The sequence below is a fragment of the Sander lucioperca genome, chromosome 24, assembly GCF_008315115.2.
Source record: "Sander lucioperca isolate FBNREF2018 chromosome 24, SLUC_FBN_1.2, whole genome shotgun sequence".
Lineage (NCBI taxonomy): Eukaryota > Metazoa > Chordata > Actinopteri > Perciformes > Percidae > Sander > Sander lucioperca.
The window spans coordinates 16263151-16273022 of NC_050196.1; the positions used below are offsets into that span (position 1 = coordinate 16263151).

A 9872-nucleotide genomic window follows, 5' to 3' on the forward strand; every position below is an offset into this window, starting at 1 on the left:
GTGTTGCTGTCTTTACACACGGCCTTATTTACGCACTCCGAGTCAGATGTGAGGGCTAAATCAGGCCTGATCCCCTCTGGAGACACATTCTTTAACTGCACACACACACACACACACACACACACACACACACACACACACACACACACACACACACACACACACACACACACACACACACACACACTGACAGACATGCAGCAGAGTTCAGCTGCTTTTCACTTAGAAACCCACTAGATGTCAGTACAGTTCATCCAATGACGGACAGCAGCAGCAGATCTTTAATCACATATATATGCAATATGCAAGTGTTAATACCACACTGTAAAAATACTTAATTACAAAGCTCTGCAACTAATTTAATAGATATTTATTGTCTGAAACTTTATTGTCAAAGATCAGGGAGATGGGGAAGTGTAGTCAACGCTGCTGTCAGCACTTCAGGGGTAAGTTGGAGAGGAGGAAACTAAATGAATGGTAAATTATTGGGCAAAGCTGCAGAGCCACACAGATTTACACTCAACAATTCTTTTTATACAGATGTGAAAGTAACAAAGAGTTTTTGTGTTGTAATGTCAGATTGAACTCATAAATTACGTATCGATGATTAAAACATTATAGGCAAACTGTTTCAACGTCAGCTGTTCCACCATAATATAACCGTGATAATAACTTTAGCCTATTCGTATAGCACCTATCATGCAAGAGATGCAGCACAAAGTATTTTACAATAAGGACATTACATGAAATCAAATTAGCATAAAACAGGGAGTCAATATAAAGTAAAAACAGGGATAGAATACCACAGTCAATGTAAATTATGGTGGAACGTAAAACACACCTTACAAAAGCAAAAAGAAGATCAAATAAGATGAAAATAGAATAAATAGAATGCATAACATGAGATGGAAGATAACCCACTGAATAATGGCCTAATAATTCAAATGTAGGGTTAAACATATCATATACAGTATGCCACTTTTGTGGCATCTGTAGTGGAGATTAAAATTCTTAAGATTTAAACTCAGGAAGTATTTCGCCTCAAAAAGAGAAAAAGGTACACAGAAGGACACTTGTTTTGTGCATTTCTACAGAGCAGAGAATGTGCAGTAAATGCCCCAGTGATCGCTGGTGTAGAGGCCACACTTGAGCTTCTCCAGCCCAATCAAGGCCATGCTGTCGGGCTCCAGCTGTGGGACGCCCTCTCTGGCAGCCCGGCGCAGGTAGAGCCGGTCGAAACGGAAGCGACTCTTGTACCGGTGATCCAGATTTGTGTTGACGTAGGTGTCCCATGTGTAGCGGCAATGTTCCGGCTCTCCCAGCTGCTCCCACACATCACAGACGCAGCCAGGAAGGCCTACTTCCACCATCTAGGATGGAAGAAACAAAGAGGAGAGCTATGAATTACTGCTGCAACTACCGATTATTTTCATAGTCGATTCATCTGCCGATTCTTTTCTGGATTAATTGATTAGTTGTTTGGTCTAAAATGTGGATCAGTGTTTCTCAAAGCCCAAGATGATGTCCTCAAATGTCTTATTTTGTCCACAGCTGAGAGAAAAAAGAGAAACTTTTTTTTTCATATTGTAATGACTTAAACCGATTAACAGATTATCAAAAATAGACAGCAATTAATTTAATAGTTCACAACTAATCGATTATTCTTTGCAGCTCTAATATCAGCAAATGGTAATGTTGTCCAAAGAATCGAAATAATATTGTATTGAGATAAAACTTGTGATTTACACCCCTATTGTTATGTCCGTGGCAGCTAATGTAGCCTGCAGCAGAGGTCTACAGAGGTCTAATGTAGCCTGCAGCAGAGGTCTACAGAGGTCTAATGTAGCCTGCAGCAGAGGTCTAACGTAGCCTGCAGCAGAGCTCTACAGAGGTCTAATGTAGCCTGCAGCAGAGGTCTACAGAGGTCTAATGTAGCCTGCAGCAGAGGTCTACAGAGGTCTAATGTAGCCCGCAACAGACAGAGGTCTAATGTAGCCTGCAGCAGAGCTCTACAGAGCTCTACAGAGGTCTAATGTAGTCTGCAGCAGAGGTTTACAGAGGTCTAATGTAGCCCGCAACAGACAGAGGTCTAATGTAGCCTGCAGCAGAGCTCTACAGAGCTCTACAGAGGTCTAATGTAGTCTGCAGCAGAGCTCTACAGAGGTCTAATGTAGCCTGCAGCAGAGCTCTACAGAGGTCTAATGTAGCCTGCAGCAGAGGTCTACAGAGGTCTAATGTAGCCTGCAGCAGAGCTCTACAGAGGTCTAATGTAGCCTGCAGCAGAGGTCTACAGAGGTCTAATGTAGCCTGCAGCAGAGGTCTACAGAGGTCTAATGTAGCCTGCAGCAGAGGTCTACAGAGGTCTAATGTAGCCTGCAGCAGAGGTCTACAGAGGTCTAATGTAGCCTGCAGCAGAGGTCTACAGAGGTCTAATGTAGCCTGCAGCAGAGGTCTACAGAGGTCTAATGTAGCCCGCAACAGACAGAGGTCTAATGTAGCCTGCAGCAGAGCTCTACAGAGCTCTACAGAGGTCTAATGTAGTCTGCAGCAGAGCTCTACAGAGGTCTAATGTAGCCTGCAGCAGAGCTCTACAGAGGTCTAATGTAGCCTGCAGCAGAGGTCTACAGAGGTCTAATGTAGCCTGCAGCAGAGCTCTACAGAGGTCTAATGTAGTCTGCAGCAGAGGTCTACAGAGGTCTAATGTAGCCTGCAGCAGAGCTCTACAGAGGTCTAATGTAGCCTGCAGCAGAGCTCTACAGAGGTCTAATGTAGCCTGCAGCAGAGGTCTACAGAGGTCTAATGTAGCCTGCAGCAGAGCTCTACAGAGGTCTAATGTAGCCTGCAGCAGAGCTCTACAGAGGTCTAATGTAGCCTGCAGCAGAGGTCTACAGAGGTCTAATGTAGCCTGCAGCAGAGGTCTACAGAGGTCTAATGTAGCCCGCAGCAGAGGTCTACAGAGATCTCACTTCTTTCTCTCCACACCTCCAGATGTTTTTCATGTTCAAACTTGTAGTCTTCAACCGATGCTGACTTACTTGGGGACATTTATCAGACTTCACACAGCTTCCTCTGGAGACACCAAAGGCTTTAAACCACTTTTAAACCGTATGCAGTAAGACTCCACAACACCTGGAAAATGGAGAAACCTCTCAGAGAGAACATCTGAATGGAAGAGTCAAACCTCAGCATCCCTCAGGTTGGTGTCTCCTCCAAACAGGACGGTGACATCATCAGGCGCCTTTGTCATCCTCTTCATCACCAGGCGCAGCTGTATCATCCTGTTTGCTGCATTGGGCTTACAGCTCTCAAAGTGAGACGTCATCAGACAAAGCTTCTGGCCTTTGAACAGCACCTGATTTTGAAGGAGAGACATTTTAATGTCAATGCACGGGGTAAAGGTGAAATGAGTTCTTTTCACAGACCTGAGCGACAAGCAGGTTCCTCATCTGGCGAGAGGTTGAATATTCGACTATCTCGCTGTCCAGCAGTGTGATCCGTGACTTCTTCAGCATCATCCCGATGAAGTATCTCTCCTTTCCTCCTGATCAGGGAGGGTTCTAAGTAAGTTATAGACAGCACTAAATTTGAGTGATAATATGTTTACGAAATGCTAGCTGACGTTCTGTGGGTGCCTTAATCTTGCTCAGGGCCCTTAAAAGGTTAAAGCCGACCCTGTTCACTTTCTGGCATGTAGCTACCTTCGATGAACGTGTAGTTGGCCGCCAGACGTTTCTTCATGAAGCGCGTGTATGGTTGGATGAGCTCCTGAAGAAACACCACGTCAGGAGAGTGTCTGTGGAGAGGAAGTGGAGGAGACAGAACTGTTCAAAATTGTCCAGCATGAACCATTTAATCCCCGTCAAAAACAATGTGATTGAGTTGTAGTTTGTGTGACCTGACCCTTTAAAGTGCAGTCTTACGAGATTATGTAGGAGCAGAGGCCTCTCGCTCTCTCTGGCTGTTCCTCTGGATCAAGTCCATCCACATTCCAGGAGATCAGCGACAGTTTGTTGTTTTCTTTTTCTTCTTTTTCCCGTTGATTTTCGGTGTCATCACTGCAGACAGCAGGATTGTCCCCAGCCATTTTAATTAACCGTAAATTATACAGGATTCACTGTTGTGTTGGCAATGCATAAACAGCTGCTCCAGTGGATTATATTGCAAAAAAAAATCCTAAACTAGTGATGGGATCACACCAGCCGCAAAGCCATATCAAGCCAGGTGATGTAAAGTGGGGGGGGGGCCAAGGCCCCTTCTCTACTTTCTACCATCCAACTTCCCCTTGCCCTTGCTCGGACCACACCCATCTCCAAACTCAGCCTATATTTTGATCTCACCCAAACATCTGTAAAGTTTCGCAACTGCTTTTTGCACGGTTGTGACAAAATCAGTCAACAGACAGACAGACATAAACACCTGGCAACAACCCAGTAAGCACACATACGTCGGCACGACGTATGCAATTGATCGCTTCGTCTGCAATTGATCGCGGGTCATAAAGAAGAATAATGAAGCATCGTTTATTGAGCGTCTGGACATCTTTACTACACACACTGTTGATGTGATGGACAGTGAATCTGAATTCTGCCCAGCAACTTTTAATGTGTTAGTGTGCTATTTTCTATAATAATCTGAACTTGTGTAAATTATCTTTGAGTAGCCATATGTCTTCACGTAGTAGACAATGGCAAAATAAATCAGAATGTTTTTTTGGTGAAGTGTCCCTTTGAATCATTTTTAATCATGTTAATGAGGAGTAGGCCTATGTAATAATTTATATTTATATTCACAAACAGTAGCCTATTGAAGAATTTAATTTTCAAACCCTTTACCCTATTTATATTAGAATGAAACAGACAAATAATTGTTAACGCTTTAAGTTGTGTTCTATTGAAAGGATCTAGCTACATGCTAACGAGAGCTCGACTCGGCGGAAGCATAAATACTTCAGCGCGGATGGATACATGAGTGAATCGACAGTGATCCAACTGTCAGTCTCCGTCAGTGTCGATCAAAGTCGGGAGGATGCCGCTTGGACATTTAGCAACGGAGGATTTAATCACGGGCTTACTTCGTTTTGGAATAAAGGTCACTGAAGAGGAGCGAAGTAAATTCAATGTGCATTTTTAATCTGTGTTTGTGGTGTTAATATTCAAAGTTGGAAGTTAACTTTACCGTTAGCACTAGCCAAGTTCATACTCTGTCAACATTAGCTAGCTACACTCGACATTGATGATTGCTATTATTAACGTTAACAGGTTAGTTAGTTAAAACATTAGCAGTATTATGTCCCATATTGCCATTCTACATGTTACGACATGGTACTTAGCTAGCTAACGGTACTTAGCTACAGTTGACCATCGAGATAGCTAGCTAACATTAACGTTAGCTATAAAACTACTGCGTCAGAGGAGAAAAAAGCGTTTTTGCCGCCGAAAAGTCTTTTCTTCTGACTTACGTTAACGCTAGCTATAAAACGTTAGCTGGACTGCGTCAGAGGAGAACGATAAAAAGCGTCTTTGCCGCCTAAAAGTCTTTTGTTCTTAAATATATGTTAATGGTAAAGCAAAGCCATTTGGGCGGAATGTGACTATCGATAGCCAGTGAGGGTTTGAAATGATGATTTATTCTTTATTTTGTCGTCAAACTGTTTTAGAACATTTTCGTAAAACCATGTAATGTTAACGTTAATTAACCTACAAAGACTAACGTCAAGTTACAACACCAGTCACGTTAACGTTAACTGACAGAACCGACCAACGGTTAACCTCCCTTTCGAGTAGCTAGCTAAGCTTAACATTTAACGTTAGCTAGCTAGCTGCTGTTTTCAAAATAACCCGATTATTATCATTAATAAAAAAGTAAGATAGGCCTAACGTTACGTTATATTAATATAGTGTGTGTGTGTGTGTGTGTGTGTGTGTGTGTGTGTGTGTGTGTGTGTGTGTGAGAGAGAGAGAGACTTTTCCAGCGTCTCTAATGAGGTACGCCTAAATACTTTTTTTTTTTTTTTTAAAGATTATTTTTTTGGGCATTTTAGGCCTTTAATAGACAGGACAGCTGAAGACATGAAAGGGAATGACATGCAGCAAAGGGCCGCACGTCGGAGTCAAACCCACGGCCACTGCGTCGAGGAGTAAACCTCTATATATATGGGCGACGGCTTTACCAACTGAGCTATCTGGGCACCCTACTTTGTGTTTTTATATGGATATTAGGTCCGGACCAAACGGAGGATGATAGAGAAGCGTGATTGCATAATGTGCTTTTTAAATGTGTAACGTTACATTATGCTGTTACCACAGTGGTGGTTAACATTGCTGTTTTTCTTTTCTGTATTGTACGTTAGATAATGAAGTTGACGGAGAAGCAGTGGACTATGGATTGACTGAGAGGATGGTTTCATACCTCTTTGAAGGATCGTTTAAGAAGCAAGCCAAATTCAACCGATTTGTACAGCAGTGGAAAGAAACCGTGACACTAACCGTTGAGCCTGTCCCGGTACATTCAGAGAAGGCTACAGTGGAATCAAGGTACCGGTAACAGTAATGTTATGTGATTGTTATAACATTAGGCCCAAGTAGAACCATGGGAAATAACTCTATAATCTCATAGACATATAAATAATATAAAATGTAAAGGTTACTACTGAAGAAGTTTTTATCTGGATCTGAATTCACCTGGCTCCGGTAGTTTATGTAGTGTAACATTATGCATTAGGGTGTACACACTGTAATGCATAATCTTGCACAGTCTTTGTAGTCCGAACGCAGGGGTAGAATGTAACTAAGTACATTTACTCCAGTACTGTACTTCAGTCTAAATGTTGAGGTACTTGTACTTTACTTGAGTCTTTTCTTTTCATTCCACTTTCTACTTTTTACTCCACTACATTTATCTGTTACAGCTTTAGTTACTAGTTACTTTAGTTACTCCACTACATTCATCTGTTACAGATTCATCTGTTACAGTTACTAGTTACTTTACACATTAAGATTACTGCTCAGAGAACACATGTAGTTTATAAAATCTGATGTTTGATTCCAAAGTAAACTGAGATGATTAGTCCATTAAACACACAACTGGTTGGATCCTTTACACTTTCTAACATGTTTTAATGTTCAACAACATTATCCTGATAATACTTACAGACTTTTGCTTAAGTAACATTTACACTGCAGGACTTTTACTGTAACAGTATTGTTACAGTATGGTTAATTTGCCATACATTTTAAGACTATTGTTTTATTGTAAGAGTCCATGCAGGGTTTGTCTACATGTTTTATTTCCTTATATTTGTGTTGGAGTTCATATTAAATTACTAAAGGTTCTCTTTGAAATTTAATTTTAAAATCCTATGATAATGTTGTGACGTGTTTCCTGTTTGTTGTTTGTGCTGTGTTGCAGAATGAATATCTGCAGAAGATTTGAAGATGGCTTTAAGATCCTAGTACCCACAGTGCTTAGACTGACTCAAAGGAAATCTCCCCTTGCAGATCTGGCTTTGGAGGAAAGAGAGGCTGCCCCACCGAAGATGTCCCTGGTAAGTGACTCACTGATCAGCCGTGGTCACCCCTAGTGTTGTGGAGCCATTTAAGCTTAATTTCTTTTCTATTTGTCTTCAGACAAGATAAGGCCTAACCAACCAAAATACACTGTACATTCACCTAATACACTTTCTTTTATTTTTTTACTTATTTTTCAGGGATTGATTTCAGAGCTGCAATCCTGCTGTTGCCGATCCTGTTCAGGGAGAAAAATGACATTCTCATCATACTTGGAGAGGTGTGTAATTTGCGTATACTTATTTTTTGTTTACATTACTTCACGCAGAGACTGGGAGAATTATATGCATCCCTTGGATGTCTTATTTCATAATACAAAGTTTCTAGCTGTCAATACTGGGCCTTGGTGTGGACATGGGGGAACGCAAAGCTAAATATGGAAGAAAAAAAAATGCATGCACAGTAAGAAAGATCTCTGATTTCACAAAAAATGTTGTAGTCTTTTGATAGGCCATTAAATGATGGTTAAGGTTTTTACTTACCGGAGACGTTTTTGTGGGTGTGTGTATATATATATTTGAACAGTTGTTTTTTATGAATGTTTGTGGTAGATTTCTGCAATTTAACTGAGTGAATACTACTTTATGATCTCTTGCAGGATCAGCCTGGTTGTAGCGCTATCCTATTGCATGCAGAGGGAGTTTGAAAGACAACCGTTTATCCCGCCCCTCGGATTGAGTCCTGTCTATGGAGAGTTCCCAGACCCAACATCTTGATGTGGTCTGGCCAAGCCTCCAGGAAGAGCGCCGAGTCTAAAAGCCACCATGGGCTTAGTGGATAACGGTGGTACTGCACCCCATGGCCCAGAAAGACTTTTCACATAGACTTTGCATGGCGAAAGAAACGTCTATATTTCAGCGGATAATTTGTTTCGGGGTATATCAACTTACCAGCCCGAACACTGAAAGGGTCCTTGGTTAAAACGTTACGTTTTTAACATTTTTAACATTCACTAGAAGCGAATCCAGAATTATTCAATTTTTTAAATATATATATTCCACTAAGTTAAACCAGTCTCTTATTCACTTGCTGTGCAGAAACCATTCTATACCATTTTACCTCTATAGAAAACTGAGAAGACTAGATAAAACAAAATAAATAGTATGATAATAATTCAAATCCAACGATTTTATTACAGCAGCAGTAATGAGGAACCCGGTCCTCCAGGCGCCGACGGAAGCGGAGGCCGAGAAGGCCATCAAAGAGTTTCTCCAGCTGGCACCTAATCGCCACCACCGCCGGCCAAGAAACTTCTTTATTTTAATGTTTAATGTTTTAATATTTGTTAATGTTTTTTATGTTTATTGATTAATTATATAGTTCAAAATAAATGTTTGTTCAGCAAAAAGTGAGAAGTTTACTGGTCTTGTTTATACCAGCGATCCTACAGAGTGATTTAAGATGTTTTCAAGTAATTAGGTTAATAATTGTTTGTCATCTTCTAGACTATGATTGCTACAGATTAGATTAGAGGTATTATTGGACTGTAGCTATAGTTTATTATAAAGTAGTAGTAGTTATAGCAGTAAAATGTTAATTAGGCCCCCTATCTAAAATATTCTCGGTGTACTAAGGTAAGTAATTTGTAATTTATTTTATCAACATTTAAAGAGTAAAGGTATGTTAGGATAACATATACGGTATATAGCGCCTGACATCTGCAGACTGTATAAATGATATCTGGTGGATGCAGAGCCTGACATCTGTACTATGTATAACAGGAAGATGACCACATCTGTAAGATGTATAGCAGATGTTAGAACGATGTATATAAGCCTACATCTCTACGACGTATGGCATACGTTAGAACGATGTATATATGTATACGTCGCGGAGAGCGGCTATATGTCGCTGAAACGTAGCGCAGCGACGTCGCGGGGACGTCGTGCCAGTGAGCAAACTACCAAAATACTACGTATCCCCGATGTATTTTGATTACGTCGCCGCGACGTATGTGTGCTTACTATATCAGCATTGCTGTTACAGCTGGTAATTAGTCCATGGTTTAAACAGTAGAATTACCTGCTTCCTGGATTATTTTCCTCATCCTCCTTTCTGTCTTTTGTGGAGCTGGTGGTGTTTATTTCTGGTGACTCTTCTACAGCCCTGACTTTCTCCATGTCTGTTTTAAAAGTCAGTTTCCAACCTTCTGAAAGACTCACCCACGGTTGGGTTTACCCAGAATTAAACCACCTGTGTGGTACAACACAGTCATTGTATACTTGGTGACTCATATGAGGGTGTAAGGTTACTGTTGTAGAAACGAAACTTATGATGTACCATGTGATGTGTAGGGACAACTTAAAA

At 41.1% G+C, this 9872-nt stretch overlaps 1 protein-coding gene and 2 long non-coding RNA genes across 5 annotated transcripts; 2 read left to right on the top strand and 1 right to left on the bottom strand.

Moving 5' to 3' along the window:
* Positions 1 to 244: 244 nt before the first annotated feature.
* On the bottom strand, positions 245 to 9852 carry LOC116044671 (tyrosyl-DNA phosphodiesterase 2-like). Of its 3 annotated transcripts, none has more exons than XM_035998684.1 (6): positions 9589 to 9852; positions 3921 to 4077; positions 3699 to 3793; positions 3423 to 3541; positions 3182 to 3352; positions 245 to 1370 (listed from the first exon to the last, which is right to left on the bottom strand). In XM_035998684.1, the coding sequence occupies exons 1-6, from the start codon at positions 9683 to 9685 to the stop codon at positions 1089 to 1091; spliced, it is 921 nt and encodes a 306-aa protein (XP_035854577.1). In that variant the 5' UTR covers positions 9686 to 9852; the 3' UTR covers positions 245 to 1088. The 3 variants fall into 3 exon arrangements, with proteins under 3 accessions (XP_035854577.1, XP_031147939.1, XP_031147941.1); XM_031292079.2 differs by having other exon boundaries at positions 3921 to 4055; positions 9588 to 9840; XM_031292081.1 differs by lacking the exon at positions 3921 to 4077 and having other exon boundaries at positions 9588 to 9843.
* On the top strand, positions 2133 to 4048 carry LOC118494471. Its single transcript, XR_004896611.1, has 2 exons — positions 2133 to 2460; positions 2597 to 4048. It is a non-coding gene; the product is annotated as an uncharacterized LOC118494471 (long non-coding RNA).
* On the top strand, positions 6175 to 7930 carry LOC116044672. Its single transcript, XR_004103730.2, has 3 exons — positions 6175 to 6533; positions 7408 to 7543; positions 7706 to 7930. It is a non-coding gene; the product is annotated as an uncharacterized LOC116044672 (long non-coding RNA).
* Positions 9853 to 9872: the final 20 nt, after the last annotated feature.

What these genes read in the sequence shown, in the direction of transcription:
- LOC116044671 (XM_035998684.1), bottom strand. Translation starts at nt 9,685, where the DNA reads ATGGAGAAAGTCAGGGCTGTAGAAGAGTCACCAGAAATAAACACCACC. An exon ending in CAACTACACGTTCATCGAAG is followed by an intron (nt 3,542 to 3,698) that starts GTAGCTACATGC and finishes CTCCCTGATCAG; the next exon opens with GAGGAAAGGAGAGATACTTC. An exon ending in CCAACCTGAGGGATGCTGAG is followed by an intron (nt 1,371 to 3,181) that starts GTTTGACTCTTC and finishes CTTCCATCCTAG; the next exon opens with ATGGTGGAAGTAGGCCTTCC.